This window comes from Erinaceus europaeus, chromosome 1, assembly GCF_950295315.1.
Source record: "Erinaceus europaeus chromosome 1, mEriEur2.1, whole genome shotgun sequence".
Classification (NCBI taxonomy): Eukaryota; Metazoa; Chordata; class Mammalia; order Eulipotyphla; family Erinaceidae; genus Erinaceus; species Erinaceus europaeus.
Window position 1 is genome coordinate 158,107,327 of NC_080162.1, and position 22,476 is coordinate 158,129,802.

The 22,476-nt window shown below is 44.3% G+C and overlaps 1 protein-coding gene across 1 annotated transcript in view; it reads right to left on the reverse strand.

The window, feature by feature from the left end:
- STK17A (serine/threonine kinase 17a) overlaps nucleotides 1-14,621 on the reverse strand; it is a 37,217-nt gene extending 22,596 nt beyond the window's left edge. Inside the window, exon 1 of the mRNA XM_007535028.3 lies at nucleotides 14,253-14,621. Within this exon, the coding sequence (XP_007535090.1) occupies nucleotides 14,253-14,431 (179 nt within the window). The 5' untranslated portion in view covers nucleotides 14,432-14,621. The remainder of the gene's footprint in view (nucleotides 1-14,252) is intronic.
- Nucleotides 14,622-22,476: the final 7,855 nt, after the last annotated feature.

Consider the following 22,476-nt stretch of genomic DNA (forward strand, 5'->3'; position numbering starts at 1 on the left):
AGAAATGGAGAGATGAGGGGAAGACAGGGGGGGAGAGAAAGATAAGACACCTGCAGAACTGCTTGTAAAGTGACTCCCCTACAGGTAGAGGTAGGGAGCTGGGAACTCCAACCAGGATCCTGACACTGGTCCTTGCGCTTTTGCACTTAACCCGCTGTGCTACCGCCTGACTCCCCTTCTCATTGTTCTTATCAGGCACAATCTACTGCATAGGGTTGTTAAGAGAAGAAAAGATATAATAATACATGTGAAAGCTGCATCCTGGGATTTTCCATGTAGTATTATTAATCAAACATCTTTTAGCTGTGCTAGTCATCACTCATAAATACCCAATCATTAAGTTGAAAGGCAGCTTAGAAAGGACAGCTTTCACCTCACGTCCAGTGCCCATGCCAATATCTTCCTTCAATTCTGGGAGCTTATTATTTTAATAAGGGTTTTTTTTTTTAATTGCAAACCTAATCTTGACTCCAAGTGAAAAGCTGTAGGCTGGGTCCTTTGCTAAGCAGTACAGAAGACCCACTTCTTTCCTGGGTGACAGGCAGTAAGAATGCTAATATGGTTTTTAATTGCTATGCCTTGTTCCAATTTTTCATTATTGCTCATGTCCATAAGTCCATAAACTTCCCTACAATTTTTTTTGGTTATTATTGTCACCTGAAGGCTTCACACACGACTCAGGACAGACTTTTTCATTTAGAAAAAGCTAGGTAGGACTGGGGAAGACAGAATAATGGTTATGCAAAAGATTTTCATGTCTGAGGCTCCAAAGTTCTAGGCTCTCTCTCCAGAACCAGAACAAGCCACAGCTGAGCAGTGCTCTGGGGCCAGTCTCTGTCTCTTTCCCTCTATCTCTACCGCATTAAAAATTTTTTTAAAAAAAAGAAATCAAATGAATTAGGGAGAGAGGAAAAGATACTGCAGTATAAAAACTTTCCCCAGTGCTGTAGTATTCTAACGTGGGGTACTGGGATCTTAAACCTGTGTCACACGTGTAACAAATCAGGCACACTCCCAGGTGAGGTATTTTCCTGGCTGGCTTAAACCTTCTCACCAGTATGGCTAATCAAGCAAATCTGAAGGATCACCCCAAGAATAATCTAAAGGAAGTGTTACATGAGTTTTTTTTGTTCATCGTGGCTTCTGCAGATCCCGGAGAGATTAATCACAGTCACTGAAGATTAATGCCTCCTTTTATTTTATCCCATAAAATCATTAGACTAGCATCTTCATCAGTTTTAAAAGGTTCCTAATGCTACATATTTATTGCCTCCAGGGTTATCGCTGAGGGTCGGTGCCTGCACTACAAATCCACTGCTCCTGGTGGCCGTATCCCCCCTCCTCATTTTTACTGGATAAGACAGAGAGAAACTGAGAGAGTGGAGATAGAAAGGGAGACAGAATGATAAGACACCTGCAGACCTGTTTCACCACTTGTGAAGTAAACCCCCTGTAGGTGGGGAACCCGGGGCCTGAACCCAGATCCTTGTGTGGGTCCTTGTGCTTCATACTATGTGCTTTTAACCTAGTAGGCTACCGTCTGACCCCCATGCTTTTTATTTTAAGGAAGAAAAAAAAGCATTGGTAGTTTGATTTTTAAACCTATATTGTCAAAACTTAACAAAAAAGAAAGTTTAACTGGTCCACATATAACTGACAGCAAATACACTCCTGATAAACTAGAAGTTATTCAGTTGACCTGCTCACAAAGTATTCCCTGACGAAACACAAATATGTAACACTAACACACCTAAAATTCAAGGCAATATAGCATGATGCAGTAAGTGAAATTCTACCTTTGTTGTTGTAGTTTTTCACCAGATCACTTCTCAGCTCTAGCTTTTGGTGGGGATTGAACCTGGGGCTTTTTGTGCCTCAGCATGAAAGTCTTTTTGCGGGGGTCAGGCGGTGGCGCAGTGGGTTAAGCGCATGTGGCGCAAAGCGCAAGGACCGGCATAAGGATCCCGGTTTGAGCCCCCGGCTCCCCACCTGCAGGGGAGTCACTTCACAGGCGGTGACGCAGGTCTGCAGGTGTCTGTCTTTCTCTCCCCCTCTCTGTCTTCCCCTCCTCTCTCCATTTCTCTCTGTCCTATCCAACAATGAACAACATCAACAATGGCAATAATAATAACCACGAGGCTGCAACAAAAGGGGGAAAAATGGCCTCCAGGAACGGTGGATTCATGGTGCAGGCACCGAGCCCAGCAATAACCCTGGAGGGAAAAAAAAAAAAGTCTTTTTGCAGAACCATTATGCTATTTCCCCAGCCAGATAAACTACTTACTATCTAGATGGAAAGTACATTTCTGAAGACCTGATAGATTCAACCATCAGAGAAATGGATTCGCAGGCATCCCTAACCTATGGTCTCTGTGACAGACGGGGCATTGCTAGACTCGGGCCAAAGGCAAATCCAGGGCTCACACCTCTTCTTACTTGATACTCTGCTTAAGGCATCCGTTTCCTTATAGGAACCAGAGCAGTGCCTGTGACCACCTCCCCAACACTGACTAATCTGCCAACACCTTTGATTTTGTAGGAAGGTGCCTCACAGTTGTGGACTGAATCCTTTCTGTAAAGAGCTACACATGAACTTTCAGTTTGGGTGGTCATGTGGTCTGTGACCCACAGTTCAAGTCTGCAGGTGCAAAGTAGAAGCTACAGATGGTAGGTAAACAAATGAGTGACTATAAGCACTGAAAGCCCTATGCTATTAATCACTACTCTTTTGAATATTCTTCCAACCATTATTTTAAAACATAAAAGTGGGGCCAGAGGGGGCTGGTGGTAGCACAGTGGGTTAAGCACACATGGTACAAAGTACAAGGACCGGCGTAAGGCTCCTGGTTTGAGCCCCCGGCTCTCCACCTGCAGTGGTGAAGCAGGTCTGCAGGTGTCTATCTTTCTCTCCCCCTCTCTGTCTTTCCCTCCTCTCTCCATTTTTCTCTGTCCTACCCAAAAAAATGACAGCAACAACAACAATAATAACAACGATAAACAACAATGGCAACAAAAAGTGAAAGAAAAAAAAAGAAAAGAAAAAGCCTCCAGGAGCAGTGGATTCACAGTGCAAGCACTGAGCCCCAGCAATAACCCTGGAGGGAAAAAAAAGTGGGGCCAGCAAGATAGCTCACAGCCGTGTGTGACCCAATGTTGAGCTAGACCTTTACCATGCCTTGATGCTTTCATTTCCTGTCTCTTTTTTCTACCTGAAAATGTTGGACTGGACCTCTGCCCCCTAAAAAGGCACCTACTGTGATATTTAAAATAATTGTTTTAAAAAAGATATTTATTTTTATTGCCACCAGGGTTACTGATGGGGCTCTGTGCTGGCACTATGAAGTCAACACTCCTGACAGCCATTTTTTCTTTTGATTTTATTATTTGATAGGATAGAGAGAAACTGAGAAAGGAGGAGGATATAGAGAGGGAGAAAGACACCTGCAGACCTGCTTCACTGCTTGTCAAACATCCCCTCTACAGGTGAGGAGCCAGGGCTTGAACCCAGGTCCTTGCATATGGTAACATGTGTACTCAATCAGGTGTACTACTACCCAGCCAAGTTTAATTGGAAACATCGAAGTCAATAAAACACTTCAAGGCAGTGACTCTGAACTAATGGCAGTGGAGGCTGGAACACCAAATGCATTTAAAAGACATTCAAGTTCAAGATTCAATAGTGTAAATCCTCACCCCACCCTACCCCCACCTCCCACTTACAAGCAAAAATGAAGGATGACAAGGAAGGTAGGTAGAAGAAACAGGGGAAAGAAACCTTTCTTTCTATCAAGGACTACTTGGATATTTCTAGTATCTTTTTCACGCCATACAAAAGCATAAACTTAAAAATTAGCACTTAGACTGGGAAAATAGCTCACTCGGATAGTGTTTTGCCTTTTGCACTGCTTTGCTATGCACACACCCAGGTTAAAGCCTAGCCCTCACCATATTGAAGGAAGATTCAGTGCTCTGGTCTCAGCTGGTTTCTCTCTCTTTCTCCCACTGTCTCTATCAAGAAACTAAAACAGCACTCATTGGATTTTGAATCCTGGCTACAGTTGCCTTGGCATGGTCAGACCAAAAGATTTTGTGGGCAATATCTAAGGCCTGTAGGAAGAATGCTCCTGTCCCTGAGTAGACGATGACTCTGACATTTTTGATCTCGTTATTCATCTATAATTATTCTCATCTGTGAGAGCATGACAACATTTATAAGAAGGACAATGGGGTGGGGAGAAGTTTGAGGTGACCTTCTTAACTAGGGTGGATTCCAAATGAAGTTCTAGCATGGGGTTACAAAGGCAAACAGGTGATAGCAAATACAAAGCTCAGGCAGAGAACAAGTCGGTGCTAATTTGAGTGATAAGCAAAGGAAGTAAAATAAGGGTGATCTTCAAGGCTCTAGATTTCACTAAAGTGCTATGTTTGGCATATCACTATTTGTTGCATTCTGACTGTCTCCCTAGACAGACTATGAGTTCCAGGTAGCTCACTTAGCACTCATTCATCTTTGCCTCTGTGTAGCAACATGCACATAACAGATACTCAAATACACTATCCAATAACACCCCACATTCACACACCACCACCGCCACCACCACCGTTCTGGGTATTTCATTAAATAATAAAAGGTCCCAATTTCAGTCCCCACCAAAAGCCAGAACTGAGAAGTTCTGATAAGAGCTCTGGTAACCTCATCAGTTCTAATAAGTTAGTTACACTGAGGTACCTGTATTCACATTTACTGAATAGTTCTATTTGTTTATTTTATTGCCAGTAGTTGGAGTTTTATCTCTTGCTGCTACTACTGAAATTCTTTTCATTCTTTAAGGCTCAACTCAAACGTTGTCAACCTCCCAGCCCCCCAGCCCCAAGAGTTTCCCATGAGGCATGCCATCTTCTATAAAGGGAGTAGTTACTGATTTGCTGCCTTTGGGAATGATTCTTAAGAGTGAAGCAAAGTGCCTTGTGTGCTTAATGCAGAATCTGCTTACTAGCTTGGGATAATGTCTTAAATGTGAACAAATTTCATTCCAAAAAGACTTAGAATAGACCCTGCCTGCCTTATTTCTGAAGGGCTAATAAAAACAAGGAAAAGCACAAAATCTCTACTAAGCCAAAGCAGAAAAAGCAAAATCCATCTGATCACTCAGGAACCTTAGTGACAGGGACAGGTAGGACTTTAAGAAGTCAGACTTGGTTTTTCACTTCTGGTTAGTAACTGTAATCATGGGTAATTTACTCCACCCTGCCATACTTGGCCACCTCAGCTATAAAATGAGGTCACGGCACTTACCTTATAGGGGAGTAGAGAGTGGACCAAATTACATCTCTAAAATGTGTGGCTGGGAGGGTGGGGATACAGAACTTTGGTGTGGTGGGTGTGGTGTGGAACTACACACGGCGATCTTACAAGCCTGTAACCTATTAATGACAATTTTTTAAAAAATAAAATGTGTGCACTCAGCAAATGATCAGTAATCTGTATCTTTTTTTTTTTTCGGTTAGTTTTTGTCATTAATTTCGGCTCTATGATATAAAATAGTGATAATCTGCAGAAAGGAATCACAGAACAGAGGGATTTGGGAAGCAGTATATTTCCAACTTCCTACTTGATGCATAAACTCTCTCAATAAATCTTTTTCTTAGGGTCTGGGTGGTGGCGCACCTGGTTGAATGCACATGCTACAATGCATAAGGACCTGGGTTTGAGCTGATTCCTACCTGAAGGGGGAAAGCTTTGTGAGTGGTGAAGCAGTGCTGTAGGTGTCTCTCTCTATCACCCTCTTCCCTCTTGATTTCTAGCTGTCTCTATCAAGTAACTAAAGATAATTTTTTTAAAACTTTAAAAAAATTAAAAAAAAAAACCTTTTGCTCTTACTTACCTAAAAGGTAAATCAATATCCATAGCTACTTAAATTTTCTAGTATCCTGAGCTCAATAATCAGATTTTTTTGTTTGTTTGTTTTTTGTTTTTGGAGGGATTTCAATCAGATTTTTTTTTAAATTTATTTCCTTTTGTTGCCCTTGTTTTTTATTGTTGTAGTTCTTATTGTTGTTGTTATCAATGTTGTCGTTATTGGATAGGACAGAGAGAAATGGAGAGAGGAGGGGAAGACAGAGAGGGGGAGAGAAAGATAGACACCTGCCAGACGTGCTTCACTGCTTGTGAAGTGACTCCCCTGCAGGTGGGGAGCCGCTTGAACCCGGATCCTAACGCTGGTCCTTGTGCTTTGTGCTTTGCGCCACGTGCTCTTAACCCGCTGGGCTACCACCCGACTCCCTCAATAATCAGATTTTATAAAACTCTGCTGCTTGGAATCAGGCTGTGGCACACCTGTTAAAGGGCATACATTATAGTATGCAAGGGCCAAAGTTCAAGCCTATAGGAAATTAAATTTCACAAGCAATGAAACAGTGTTGTGGGTGTCTCTGTCTCCCACTCTAAGATCTCCCCCTTCCCTTTCAATTTCTGTCTCTTTCAAAAACATAAACCTCTGCTGATTATAGTTTTTCAGGGGCTGAAATTAATTGAATTCTTAAATTTATGTATATTAAGTATTTTATTTCAATTTAATATTTATTCCACAAGATACAGAGAAATAGATGAGAGAGAGAGAGAGAGAGACCGACCAGAGCAGCACTCTGGCATATGTGGTACTTGGGATTGCACTCGGCATCTCATGCTTGGAAGTTCAAAGCTCTACCACTAAGCCATCTCTCAGTCAGCTTAATATTATAAGCGAATCTTTCAAAAATAAATTTTAAACATGATTTACTCTGCTTCAAGGAGAAGCCTACTTTCTCAGTAGCCTCTGTTGCTGACCCACAAACACAGTCCATGTTTTTATCCATCCCAAATATCAGGTTACCCAACACTGTCACAAACTAATGAATGGCTGCTGTGAAGACTCAAATTCTAAACAAGGTCATTTCTCTACGGATAGTATTATTTTTAGAAGTTTTTTTTTTCTAAAAAAAAATAAAACAACTTAAAATTCATGGCACATTTAAACAGTTGAAAGTGCAAAGTCTGGAGTTACTACCTATTGGAATGAATCTATCTAAAGAACACACAGTTCCTAAAATAAACCCACTTTTGTACCCCCTTTCATTCTGGACATCCTTTTTTTTTTAAAAAATTTTTAAACTATCTTTATTTTTTTGATACAGACAGCCAGAAATCAAGAGGTGATAGGGAGAAAGATAGAGAGACACCTGCAATACTGTATCACCACTTGCAAAGCTGTTACCCTGCAGGTGGGGACCGGGGCTTGAACCTGGGTCCTTGTGCATTGTGACACTCAACCAAGTGCGCCACCACCCAGCCCCTCTGGACATCCTTTTATTTTTCTGACAAAAAAAAAAAAAAGTGCCTTGTCCCTGTGACACCCAATTGCTCTGAGGCCAAGTCAGTTGTCCCTTTTTCCCATAATGCCCCACTGCAGAGGGAAGGCTTGTTCCAGTTTGGAGCTCATTAACATAAGCTCATAAAAACTATGGGAAATTGTTTTAGCTGCAAGATAAAACAAATCATTCTGAGCAAAGCATGTGTAGCTTAATTAAAGTGATTCCAGTTAAAAGATTCCTGATTTAGATTTAATGTAACTGTTTTGGCATTATCTCACAAAATTTAATTCATCTACCTTGTTTTTCATTTCTGAAAAATGAAACTTTCCAAACAAGCTTGTGATAAGAATTAAGTGAGATAATGCACATGGGTAACTGTTAAGTTCTACACATCTAGGAAGTTTCTGCTCCAGCCAGGAACACATATTCTTAATATTCTTATCTTGTTTCCCGTCGGAAAATTCAACTACAAGTATATACTAATATTTTTAAAATATGCACACCCACACACCCTCTTTCTCATTCATTCATTGGGCTTTAAAAAATATCTTCTTCGGGAGTCGGACGGTAGCATAGCAGGTTAAGCGCATGTGGCTCAAAGCACTAGGACAGGCATAATGATCCCGGTTCGAGGCCACGGCTCCCCACCTGTAGAGGAGTCGCTTCACAAGCAGTGAAGCAGGCTTCTTTCTCTCCCCCCAACCCGCCCTGTCTTCCCCATCTCTCTCCATTTCTCTCTGTTCTATCCAACGACGACAGTATCAATAACAACAATAATAACTACAATAATAAAAAAACAAGGGCAACAAAAAGGGGATAAATAAATATTTAAAAAATATATCTTCTTCACCGTCTTGGGGAGGCTTCACACACAGTGAAGTAGTGCCTCAGGTGTCTCTTTCTCCTTCCTTCTCTATCTCCCCCTTACCTCTAGATTTCTGTCTCTATACAATTAAGAAAAATTTAAAATGGGGGGTGGCAGTAGCGCAGCGGGTTAAGCGCACATGGCACAAAGCCCAAGGACGGATATAAGGATTCCAGTTTGAGCCCCAGCTCCCCACTTGCAGGGGGGTCACTTTACAAGCAGTGAAGCAGGTCTGCAGGTGTCTGTCTCTCCCCCTCTCTATCTTCCCCTCCTCCCTCGATTTCTCTCTGCCCTATATATTTCTGAATATAGGGGGAGTCAGGCGGTAGCGCAGCAGGTTAAGCACTCATGGCGCAAAGTGCAAAGACCAGCAGAAGGATCCCGGTTCAAGCCCCCGGTTCCCCACCTGCAGGGGGTTGCTTCACAAGCGGTGAAGCAGGTCTGCCGGTGTCTATCTTTCTCTCCCTCTCTCTTGTCTTCCCTTCCTCTTTCCATTTCTCTCTGTCCTATCTAACAACGATGACATCAATAAGAACAATAGTAACTACAACAACAATAAAAAAAAACAAGGGCAACAAAAAGGGAAAATAAATAAATATAAAAAAATTTCTGAATATAGAAAAAAAGTTAAAATCAAGGACTAAATTATAAAAACACATGTAGGGCAAAACTTTGGTATGAAATCAGTATAATTTAAAATATCTAGGAACTCTGTTCTGTTGCTATTACTAAATCCTGTAACAGCAGACTGATTTCAGTTCACAAGATTGTAACAGGAGAAGAGTTCCATCTCATTCCCCAGCACCAAAATTCTGCACCCCACCCCACCTCATGATAAGCACCATAGTTCTGTTTTAGAGATAGGTTGGCTGCCTTTTTCTCTTTTCTTTGTAAGTTCATGTGTTTCGATTCTCTATACTCCACAAAAGAGCAAAACCATCCAGCAGTTGTCTTTCACTTCCTTCCTTCACTTCACTAAGCATAACCATATTAATTATTCTGAACGAAAGCAGTCAGCAAAGGCATGATACCCTAAAACTCCCTTCAACCTAAAAAGCAAAAATTTTCTCTGACCTTCCTCCTCTCTGTCCCCTGTGAAAGCAAGAAATAAATGTCTATATGCAAAGTAGCGCCTTGGCAGAAATGGAAAGCTGTCCCTCCTGCCACCAGAGACAAGGACAGAAAGCTGTGGATGGAAACAAGCTCTCTTCAGCTAAGTAACTGAGTTGTCTTAACTAGACACTTAAGAACTTCTTTGTACTGTCTATTCTTCACTGACACACTGCTTCTTTGTCTGAACTATATAAAATACTTAATTGGTCACCCAATAGATTCCATCTCTTCTAAGACTTGATGCACACAAAATCAAATGTCCGTTCTCTTAGTTATCACTCTTGTGTCAACGATCGGACCTCCTATCCATGGGAGATTTGTGGGGATTTCCACCTACACCATATACTATTGATAAACTCAAGAGAAATTGGCCTTGTGAAAAACATCTCAGAACCCAAGGTCACATCTCCTGTGCCTCAGCACTGCAATCATTAATTGGTTTACACTGGCAAACTGCCTGACTCAAAGAAAGGTACAAAGCCTCTGGAATAACAAGTCAAGCTACAAGCAATGAAAGAACATTTTACATCATATATTTACCTACATTTAGGTTGCTATGAACTCTGCTGGAGACATCAGAGAATGTAAAATTTCTTAAAAAAAAAAAAAGAAAAGAAAGACTGACATCACATCCTGTCATTAAGGGGGAAACAATACTGGCCATTCAAAAAAAAAAATGTCTTTAAACAACCATTTCACTGAAAGCTCTATATTTCTGTAAAATGAACTGGTAGCCTCTGAATGAAATCCATTTCTGTGTTTGAAGTTAGCTCCACACTTTTTCAATGTTCTCAACGAAATGAAAGGCCACAAAACGAGGTGAATGGACTCTCTGCATTTCCTGCCACATCATTAAAATCTAACGGGCAATTTTTTAAGCTTTCTATCACATGAAACCAATTTGCTAGACCAGAAATGCAACTGGAGTGCAGCTGGGGAGATAGCTCTACTGGTATCAGACTTTCATGTGGATGCTCTCGTTTGTCACTCCTCACTGCCTCATGTGAAACTCTCAGCTCTGGTTTATAGCACTACTGAGGCTGGAACCTGGGAACTCAGAACCACAGTCATTAAAGTCACTTGCATAACCATCGTGTGTGTGTGTGTGTGTGTGTGTGTGTGTGTGTGTGTGTGTGTGTGTGTGTGTGTGTGTGTGTTTGCCAGAGCACTACTCAGCCTTGGCTTATAGTGGTTCTGGGGATTGAACCTAAGACTTTTTTGCATAACCACTATGCTATCTCCCCAACCCATAAAAATATTTTAAAAAGAAATGCAACTGGGTGTCGGACGGTAGCGCAGCGGGTTAAGCGCACATGGCCCAAAGCGCAAGGACCAGCTTAAGGAACCTGGTTGGAGCCCCCAGCTCCCCATCTGCAGGGGAGTCGCTTCACAGGTGGTGAAGCAGGTCTGCAGGTATCTATCTTTCTCTCCCCCTCTCTGTCTTCCCCTCCTCTCTCCATTTCTCTCTGTCCTATCCAACAACGATGACGTCAATAACAACAACCATAATAACTACAACAATAAAACAAGGGCAACAAAAGGGAAAATAAATAGTTAGTGGTTAAAAAAAAAAAAGAAAGGCTTTCTCTCTCCTCCTATCTTTCTCATAAATAAATAGTCTTTTTTTAAAAAAAAAAGTGGTCTGGGAGGTGGCACAGTGGTATAGCTTTGGACTCTCAAGCATGAGGTCGCGAGTTTGATCTGGCATGTGCCAGAGTGATGTCTGGTTCTTTCTCTCTCCTCCTATCTTTCTCATAAATAAAAGAAAAGAAAAAAAAAAAGAAATGCAAATTTAGTAAACTGGAAGCAGCTTTTCCAACTTACTACAAAAAGGTATATATAATCATAAATATGTTAAAACTATAACTATGCAAATTAAAAAAAAGAAACTTCAGGCTGGGGAGATAGCAGTGCTTATGCCTGAGGCTCTGAGTTCCCAGGTTCAGTCCCCAGCACCACCATAAGCCAGAGGTAAGCAGAAGTCTGGTAAAATAATAATAATTATTTAAATGAAAAAATAACAAAAGTCTTGCAGCCTGGGGAAGTGGTGAAAGGACTAGAGCGCTGAACTGAAAAGCATGAAGTCTGGAGTGTGAGCCTAGGTGTCACATGTGCCAGGCGGCTCCTCTGGTTTTCTTTCTTTATTCCTCTCATGTGAATAAATAAATCTAAGAAAAAATCAAGATTAAAAAACAACAGTGACGACTTTAAAGACTGCTTATTACACAAAACAGAACTTCTACTCCCTGCAACTCCGATGCTGTACTTAGGTCTTTTGCAATGAGCTCTCACTACTTTTGCCGCAGACAAGTGCATTCTGATTGTGCACATTCTCTTTCCCGGTTGTTTGGCTGGTGTAAGATGGTATGCACTGAGCTATACAACAAAGTCCATTTATTGGTTGCTCATTCCCCTTAAACAAACAACAGCCTTAATTAATTCATCACTTTTTTTTTTTTTAATACAGAGGTAGTGTGTGAAACAGACCACAACACTAAAGCTTCCTTTAATGTAGTGGGGGTTGGGCTTGAACCTGGGCTGTACCATGGCAAAGCAGTGCATTATCCATGTGAGCTGTTTTGCCGGCCCCATTCATCATTTTCTTTAATGTGGGTACTGCTACTTCTGGGACAAGTCTTTTCTTTCTTTTTATTTAGACTGAGAAGGAGTACGTGAGAAGAGAGGCAGCATGGCACCAGTCTACCATCCCCGGTGCTCCAGTGTGGTGTGTGTCTATTTGATTCTCTCTACAACTCCAAAGGCCATCAACAGGCAGGTATCACACTCAAGCCAAGATTCAGTCCTAGGGCTGGGAAGACAGCATAGTGGTTATGCAAAAGACTTTCATGCGTTAAGCTCTGAGGTCCCAGGTTCAATCCTCTGCAGCATTATAAGCCAGAGCTGAGCAGTACTCTGGTTAAAAATAAAATAGTAAATAAATACTTCAAGCAGAGGCTAACTTGGTCAAGACATTAAAATCCTACTGATGAAATAGGGAAGACAAAAAACAAAAGCAAAAAAAAGGCAGGGGTCAGGTGGTGGTGCACTCAGTTGAGCACACATGTTACTGTGCAAAGACCCAGTTCATGCCCCTGGTCCCCACTTGCAGGTGAAGGGCTTCGCAAGTGGTGCAGCTGTCTCTCCCTCTCTCTCTCTTTTCCTTCCTACCTCCCACTTTCTTCTCAGTTTCTTTCTGTCTCTATCCCATAACAGAATAACTAAAAAATTTAAAAAGAACACTAGAGTCTTCAGCCATACCACCCTGAACATGCCTGATCTCCTCTAAAGAACATTACAAAAAGCCCGTAAGCATTCACATCAACTTTCTGCTAGTATATCAAGTATTTATCTCATTGTGCTGTTCTGCTGCTTCAAAAGTGAAAACTTTGTGAAGAAATCTATTTAAGATGTAGCTGTAACAATCTTCAAACCAGCCATCACCTAGGGGCAAGCTACTTTTATAATAGAAGTCAAACAAAAGTTGGATGGAACATTTGTGAATGGATTCGCTCCTGGTAGGGTGTAAATCAACATTTTCAAATTAAGCCACTTGCTATAAAATCAGCAAGCCTACTTGTGCTTGCTACCTGAGTGAGACAGTGCAGTTTTTATTTATTTACTTCCTTCCTTACTTGTTATTTTATTTTTATTTACTTTTTCTTACCAGAGCACTGTTCAGTTGACTTACGGTAGTGTGAGAGATTGAACCTGGGACCTCAGAACCTCAGGCCCACGGGTCATTTTGCATAACTATTACACTTTCTCAGTTTTCTTTTCTGTGGAATGAAGCTGGACAACTCAATCAAACAGTGAAAAGTTTTAAGTTTTCCTTTTTCCCAGGAAGTCAGGGCTACTGCAGAATGCTTAGAATTCCAATGAAGCAGATCAACTAGTTCTTGTGTCAGACTTAAGAGGACACACAGATTCAGTGGGATCTAGCCTTCACAGTGCAAATCTTGTTCCTGAAAGATGTTTTTCCTCTTGTTAATATGGGGAATCAGTAAGAACACGTCTAAGATTGGCCCCTCTCCAAAAATAACCCCAACTACATTCCCCAAAGTCCCCGCAATGCCTGTAAAGCAGTGTGTCTCCTGGGCACCAGATGAAAGTTGTCCTCTTTGTCAGGCCCTTTCGCCATTATAACATGGAGCTGTGTCGCAAGCCGGACCCTTGTCTGCAGTGACAGCTGACATTTACTCAGGCTCTGTGCCCAGCCTGAGGGGTAGGCATTTCACAGTACCCCGAGAAGACAGGTACTGTTCTTAGTCACAACGATCTGATGGGTGAGAGATATGCAGCTGGGGATGGAAGTCACCCACCCAAAGGCAAAAGAGCAGGCAGGGCAAGGACAGGTGCTCTGGCCTGAGGCCTCTAAGCGGAGATTCTCTCCGGCTTCTTCCCAACTGCTTGCCAGGAGAATGCAAATCAATCCCCAAGTCCTATAAAGAAACCACTCTCATCACCCTCCTCCCTTCCTTCCTTAATATGCACAATGCAAAGCAGCCAGTTTCCACCTGTTACAACACCCACCGCCCCCCCAACCCCCAGTTAAAAAAAGAAGCAGGCCAAAGGAGGCTTTCTCTACAAGTGAGCCAAGAGCTGTCCTGAGCTGCAGGCGCAGGGACCTCAGCATGAGGACCCCCGCCCCCCCAAAAAAGAGCTCAGAGCCAAGAAACCCGAAAAACCAAGTCGAGGCAGGCAGCCCGGTTGCAAAGGTAGCTGTTCCACCAGATGTTACCTTGCATTGCAGCGACAGTGCAAGGGCGAAGACAAAGCCTGGCTCCGTGACCCTCCTCCGCCCCCCAGCACTCTCTTCCCCGCACACAGGTCGTGCAGGCACCGGGGGAGAGAGGGAGCACCCCCCCCCCCAGGTGCTGCGAGGACGCCGGCCAAAGTGTGCAATGCCCCCGGCCTCCCGCCTCACCTGCCCAGCTCCCGGCCCGGGCTCAGGCGGTAGCCGTCCAGGAAGGGCTCGGTGCGGACCGCGGCGCGGATCTCCGTCAGCAGCCCGCGGCCCTGGGAGGGAGGCGGCCGGCGCGGCGCGCTCAGAACCCCGCCCGCCGGGGAGCTGCCGCCGCTGCCCGGTTTCTCCAGAGGGATCATGGCGCTCGGGCGCGCTGGCTTCCCGGACGCCCCACTCGCTCCGAGCCAAGCTGAGCCGCCGGCGGGTAACGGCGCCGCCTCCACCCGCCTCGCGCCGCCCGCCGAGCCCGCAGCAGGTCACAGTCGCCGCTCCCTTCGCGCTCCCTCAGCCGCCCGCCGGCTCCCGGCCGCTGGCCCCGCCCTGCGCTGACCACGCCCCCGCGCACGTCCCACCCACTGACGACCACGCCCTCGATGTAGCCCCGCCCGGGACAGGACACGCCCCTTGCCCCGCCCCCTCCTCGCGCTCACCCTGGGCCCCGAGCAACCGGCTCCTCACGCGCGCCCTCTACACCTGAGAGGGAGAAGGTGCAGCCTGAGGGCGGCCGGATCGGCCTAGAGGTGATGATGGATGAATGGCACCACCTTTCTGCTGAGAGGGTCGACTGCATTCTGATTACGTACCTGTGGAGCAACTGAGAGCTCCAAAACCTGAGACCACTGTTCATTATGGAAGGCATAGGAGTCACCTTCTTTATTTTTTAATAATATGTAATTATTTATTGGATAGAGACAGCCAGAAATGGAGAGGGATAGGGTAGGTAGAGAGGAAGAGAAACAGAGAGACAAGCAGTATTGCTTCACCACTTGCAAAGCTTCCTCACCTCCTCTGCAGATGGGCACCGGGAGCTTGAACCTGGGACTTTGTGCACTGTAATATGTGCACTTAACCAGCTGCACCACCATCCATCCCCTAGGAGTCACTTTCTTTTTAAAAATTTTTTATTATCTTTATTTATTTATTGGCTAGAGACAGTCAGAAATCGAGAGGGAAATAGGGTGAGAAACAGAGAGACACCTGCAGCCCTGCTTCACCACTTGTAAATCTTTCCCCCTGCAGGTGGGGACTGGGGGCTCAAACCCAGGTCCTTGCACATTGTAACATGTGCACTCAACCAGGTGTGCCACCACCTAGCCCCCAGGAGTCACTTTCTATGCCTTCCCCTTGTGTGGATGGGGAGGGGTGACTATTATTGTAGGACCTGAAAGACTCCAGAGTTTCCCAGAGCAGCCAGTTCCCTGAAGGAAAGATTTGGGTAATTATTATTATTTTATTAATGATATTTTATTAGGAAAATAGTGATTTACAGAAAGGTTGTCACATGAGTACAGTCTCTCATCCTTTCATAGTAGCTGTCTGCACAGAGTCCATTATTAATTTAGGTTCTTCTTAAAAATTATATTTTACTTATTTATGCATTTATATATGAGAGAAATAGGAAGATAGAGAAAGAGAACCAGAGCATCACTTTGGTACATGTACTATGTGGCACTGAACACAAGGCCTCACGCTTGTAGTTTCAATGCTCTACCCACTGTGTCACCACTAAGTTCTTGTACACCATTGTATATTGGGTCCCCAGTATCCACTCAATCACCTCCCCCCACATCCTTGACCTTTCTTCCTACTAAATCCTCATCCAAGCCATATGAAATAGGCACTGCTACACTGGTGTAGTCTGCAATGTGTTTTATTTTCAAGGTACTTACATCCAGCCTTATGACTTTCACTGTGTGATTTCAGAAAAGTATACAAGTGTTGAAATCATTGAGAAAGCATTTTCTCTGTTTTCTGGCAATATCAAGACTCTTCCAATATTTGTCCATTAAATAATATGGGTGTCAGCCCAGGAGGTTGCACAGTGGGTAAATGACCTGTAAACATGAGGTTCAAACCCTGTTATTGCATATACTATAGTGATGGTCTGGTTCCCTCTCTCTCTCTAAATCATACAGACACACACACACACACACATGCTCTCTCTCTAAATCACACACATGCTTGTAGTTTCAATGCTCTATTTATGTGTGTACACATAAATAAATCTGAAGAAGGAAGAAAAGGAGAAGGAGGAAGAGGAGAATGAGGATGAAGACAAGGAGGAGAAGGAGGGGGATTTCCTGAGAGAGAGGCTAAGATGAACTTGTCTCCCTAGACACCACAACAAAGCTACACAGAAGGTCACACTAGTCTGCAAAGAGAATACCCAGAGTCCCAAGTGAGAGGCACTCTCACAAAGAGCATCAAGGTAGAGATGAAGATCCCCCTCCCCAAGAAGGAGACTGCACTGTGACATTAGTCCACAAGTGGATGGAGATTTGGGGGTTGGGGTACATATCTTCACTCTCAGGAACAGGGGAGGGCTGTGTCCAGCTCTAGCAATTCAGTCCTGTGAACTTGCACTCACAGTGCTGGAACAGGAGTCGGGAAACTGTGGGATGTAGATTGGGGACAGTGTCCAGTAGACCCCACCTGCACTGATAGTGGCTCCATCTCTAAGGTCATGGGCCCTGAGTGTGTTTTCTGGGACTTGTAGAAAACCTGCCCAGGCTGCCCAGCCAAGTTTCCCACAGGTACAGGCAAACACCACAGAGGCAGTAAGGACAGCTGCTTTGACCTGAACTAGCCAGTGAGTGGTCAGCTCACTGTGAATGTGCACTGTCTAACAGGTGACCCAGGAGGGGACTTGTTGGATAGTATGCCAGCTCCCCCTGGCTTCTGCTTAACCATATGCCTATATAGGGATAGATATAATCCCATTCAAAGCTTTGGTCTATTTACATAAATCACTTTTACATTTACATAAAGCACTCCAGGGCATTGGTGGTTCAGTGATAGGATCCTTGCCTGCTCTGCCCCCTCCTTGTCACACTCTGATTTTCACCAGTCACTTTTCTCTCCACCCTCTCTATGTCACATCCTGTTTCCACCCTACTTGGCAAGTATATATAAAGACAGCATTGTGAGTTTTAGGGTACTTGAGTTTAGCTTAGCTTGTCTTAGATTGTGCTGCGTCCTGCATGAATAAAGAGATACTGCCTACAGCTCAACCATGAGTCCCTGGTTGTCTGTTACCCGCCCGTGAAGCCAGCCCGGCGAAAACAACCTAGCCCGACGAAAACAACAGGGACTGGCCCAGTGCTGCAGGCGGCAGCCTCCTTACAATCTCGGTGGAGGGTGGCCAGGTGGAGACTGTGCTCCAGGCAAGCGGGGAATCCCCTTCACCAAGGTAGCATCTTTACAGGTCGGTGAAGAGCTGGGGGTTCTGATGGAAAAGCGGGGTGAAGTTCATTTGCTTGGGGAAATCAGGATGCTTTTTAAAGTCTCTACTGGCATTTTAGCAACTAGCATCACTAAGTGTGAGCAGACATTCTTTAAAAAAAAATTATTTATTCCCTTTTGTTGCCCTTGTTGTTTTATTGTTGTCATCATTGTTGGATAGGACAGAGGGAAATGGAGAGAGGAGGGGAAGACACAGAGGGGGAGAGAAAGATAGACACCTGCAGACCTGCTTCACCACCTGTGAAGCAACTCCCCTGCAGGTGGGGAACTGGGGGCTTGAACTGGGATCCTTATGACGGTCCTTGCACTTTGGGCCATGTATGCTTAACCCACTGTGCTACCGCCTGACTCCCAAGTAAGCATTCTTTTTTCTGAAGTTTTTTAATTTTATTTACTTACTGGACAGAGACAGAAATTGAGAGGTGAAGAGATAGAGAGGTAGACACACACACACACACACACACACACACACCTTCAGCAATGCTTCACCACTTGTGAAACTTCCCTCTGCAGTTGGGGAATGGAGGCTTGAACCCAGGTCCTTGTGCATAGTAACATGTGCACTCTACTTGATGTGACACCACCCAGTCATTTCCAGATGCTTTTGGGCAATAGCCAGTTCTCCACAGGATGGCCAGGAAGACCTGTCTTGAAAGTCCTGTGCATTCATTGTTGGGAGTCCCCATGGAAATTACAGAGGGAGCCCAGGGTGCACACAGATGCCACCAGAACTCCACTACAGGCATTAAAGCTGGCAGGTGCCTCTGGTCAGAACTTGGGATTGGTACTGGGAAACAAAGCCTGGACCCTGGACCCCCAAACCTCTCAACTAGTGAACAGCCCATGGGACACACACACACACACACACACACACACACACACACACACACTGATAAGCAGAAAGGTTTACTAAAAGAAAAGGGGATTTAAAAAAAAGAAAAGAGGGGAGTCGGGCTGTAGTGCAGCAGGCACAAAGCATAAGGACTGGTGTAAGGATCCCAGTTTGAGCCCCCGGCTCTCCAACTGCAGGGAGGTCACTTCACAGGTGGTGAAGCAGGTCTGCAGGTGTCTGTCTATTTCTCTCTGTCTTCCCCTCCTCTCTCCATTTCTCTCTGCCCTATGCAACAACGACGACATCAGTAACAACAACAATAATAACTACAACAACAATAAAACAAGGGCAGCAAAAGAGAATAAATAAATATTTTTTAAAAAGAAAAAAAAAGAAAAAAGGGCCCATGCAGTGGCATACTCAGTCGAGTGCACATGTTATAGTGAGAGCAAGAACCCAGGTTCAAGCCCCCAGTTCCCACCTCCAGTGGGGGAATAAGCAAAAAAGCAGGGCTGCAGGTGTCTCTCTTTCTCTCTTCATCTCTACCTCCCTTTTCCCTCTCAGCTTCTCTGTTTATATCCAAATAATAAATAAAAAGATAATTTATTAAACAAATAAAGGAATCTTGGCTGGGGAGATAGAATAACGTTTATGCAAAAGATATTCCTGCTTGAGACTCTGAGGTCCCAGGTTAGCCAGAGCTAAGCAGTACTCTGGGGTCTCTCATTAACATAGATAAATAATATATCTAAAAATAAATAAGTACATATTTCCGTACTTTATTGGAGAGTTGATGGTTTACAGTACAGTCACTGACACATAGGCACAACCACTCACCTCCCCATGATATGTGTCTAGGTGTGTGGAAGATACTCACGCCCCCAACCTAGGGCCCCCTCCCCTATCATGCCCCAGGAACCCTGAGCCCCTTCATCTTCTCCTTTTCCCTCCTTCTAGAGTCCTTTGCTTTGACACAGTACACTAAACCCAGTCCAAGTCTCACCATTTATTTTTCTTTACTGGCCTCCTTGAATTTTATCTATGAGTGAGATCATTCTGCACTAGTCCTTCTCCTCTTTCCTTTCTCCCTTCCTTCCTTCCTTTCTTTTTTCTTTCTTTCTTTCTTTCTCTCTTTCTTTCTTTCTTTCTTTCTTTCTTTCTTTCTTTCTTTCTTTCTTTCATTGCCACCAGGGTCATTGCTGGACCTTGGTGCCAGCACTATGAATCCATCACTCCCAGTGGTCATTTTTTCCTTCTTATTTTGTTTGATAGAACAGAGAGAAATTGAGAGGGGAGGGGGAGATAGGGAAAGAGAAAGAGAGAGAATTCACTGCTTGTGAAGCATTCCCCCCACCTGCAGGTGAGAAACGGGGGCTTAAACCTGGATCCTTGAGCATGGTAACATGTGCTTGACTGGGTGCACCACTGCCCATCCCTGGTGTCCTTCTCTTTCTGATTTATTTTATTAAACATGATACAACAATTTCATCATCTTAATCAACTGATAGTATTTTGTTGTGTGCATATACTACAACTTTCATAGTCACTCACCATTTGTTGGGGGGGCTTCCAAGTTTGAGCTATTACAGATTGTGCTGCTATGATCATAGGTGTGTGTTAAACAAATCTTTCATAAATAAATGCACCAGCAGTGGAAATGTGATAGGTGGGTGGAGTCACCTGAAGCTGTGTCTTCAGATGTAAGGGGAGGGGCAGGAGGGAACCCGGCTTGTGTGAATTATACACCTCACACTTACTCCCAGGGACCCTCAACCCAATTTGTCACTGACCCTTCATAGATACACTGAGACCAGCATAACCCGGGCCCCATCACCAAATAGGACCAGTCTTTGGGACCAAGAGAGGAGCTGGCAAGGCTGTGGGGGTACACCCTACAGGTATGAGGGCTGCACAGCTGGCCTGGGACAAGAACATGGATCACAGTAAGAATAAGTGGGAGTTCCAGGAGATAGTTCATCTGGAAGAGCTCATACTTTACCAAGTGCAAGGGCCTGGGTTCATGTGGCTCAGGTGGTGGCACAGTCCATACAATTTGGACTCTGAAGCGTGAGGCCACAAGGTCAATCTCTAGCAGCACATGTACCAGAATGGTGTCTGCTTCTTTCTCTCTCTCTCTCCTCCTATCTTTCTCATTAATAATAATAATTTTTAAAAAGTAAGGGCCTGGGTTCAAGCCTGTGCCCATCATATGGGTGCAGCTGCAAGGTTTTCATGAGTGGTGGAGCATTGCTTTGGTATCTCCCCTGTCTCTATCCTTCTCTCACCCTCCATTGAGAGAGAGAGAGAGAGAGATTGGGAGGGAGGTGGGAAGCCTCACTGAAGCCTTGGAGGCAAAAAAGAGGGGTAGATGAAAGGAACAGCTGTTAGGTAGGTGTGTGTGTGTGTGTGTGTGTGTGTGTGTGTGTGGTGGGTAGAGAGGTGGGGTTATCGTCCCCACATAAGTACAAGGAGTCATTCAGTTGCCTCTGCCATTGACACTGGCTGCCCCTCCAGACCAAGGATAAACTTCCAGGAGTGACAGATTCCCTGTCCACTTATGAGCCCTCAGAAAGCAGAGACAGGCTGGCAGAGTCCTGAAAAACAAGTCTATTAGTATCTGGTTTCTGTCTCTTTTAAATAAAACCCAAAATTTTAAATATTTTTCTTATTAATGGGGATGGGGTTGGTGGGGGGTGCAGAAGCAGAACATTGCTCTGGCATATGGGATACCAGAAGTTGAATTCAGGGCTATATCTAGGAGAGTTCAACATTTTATCCATTGTGCCACCTCCCTAAGTCACACATCTAGTATTTCTTAAATGAGGTGCCAATAGCTCTGCTGTCTCAGTGGTGCCAACCTAGGAAGACTAGGACCCACGCAAGGATCCTGGTTCAAGCTCCCAGCTCCCACCTGTGGGAGGTGTGGGGGATGGGGGGTAGGGTCACTTTACAAGCAGGGAAGCAGGTCTACAGGTGTCTTATGTTTCACCCTATATTCCTCTCCCCTCCCAATTTTTCTCTGTCCTGTCCTATAAAAAATGGAAAAATAAGGTTTGCATCAGGGGCAGGAGTCTGCCATCTGCAGAGGAAGAGTGTGGTTTATTACTTGGGGTATGCCAGGCCCAGGGTGCCAGAAACTTACTGGCTGACTAGATGGATAGCCAGAAGGTTCATCTGGGACGTGGCCTTGGTGGCAACTCACCCAGAAGGTCTTGCTGTCAAGTGATGGCATCTGTCCTCTTGGGACACACACATTGGAAAAGACCATCCAGTTTTTCACTGAATGAGCTAAGCCACTACTCATTCCAAATGTAGACACTTGCTGTGCTGTGTAGGGACACTAGAGGGCGTACTCTTACAAAAGACAGTTCTTGGGGTGGGGTAGGGGACCGTGAGGAATGAGGGTCAAGGAACGCCCTTCAAAGGGCCCAGCAAGGGCCTGGTAAAATAACTCACTTGCACGTGCATTGCTTTGTACGCATGTGCACAACCCAGGTTTGAGCCTGGCGCCCCACCAACCACAATGAAGGAAGCTTCAGTGATGAAGACTCCTTCACTCTGCCTGCCTCTATATTTAAAAAAAAAGGACAGTATGGATGGAACTGGAAGTGGCCATGTTGAGTGAAATAGGTCAGTAAGAGCAGGACAAATGCCAGATGACCTCACTTAAAAGCAGGATTTACAGGCACCAAGCTCCAGTAATAAAAAATAGTAACAAAGAAATACCTGCCCATCATAAAAAAATAAGCACTACATACATTTTCCTTTTAAAAATATTCTATTTATTCATGAAGAATGATAGGAGGAGAGAGAAAGAACCAGATATCATTCTGGTACATGTGCTTCTGTGGATTGAACTAGGGACCTCATGCTTGAGAGTCCTGTGCTTTATCCACTGCACCACTTCCCAGACCACCCTATACATTTCCCTTATTGGAGACCAAAAGCTATGTTTCTCATTGTCATTCCTAAGTACTTTATAAAATATGTTCTATGTCTTTAGCAGCATTTCTAAAGGGAAGGAAAATTGGTATATGATACACAGGTCCCTCTCTCATCCTATGGTTTTGTCAGTGTTTCCTTTTTATAAATAAAAATTAAAAAAAAAAG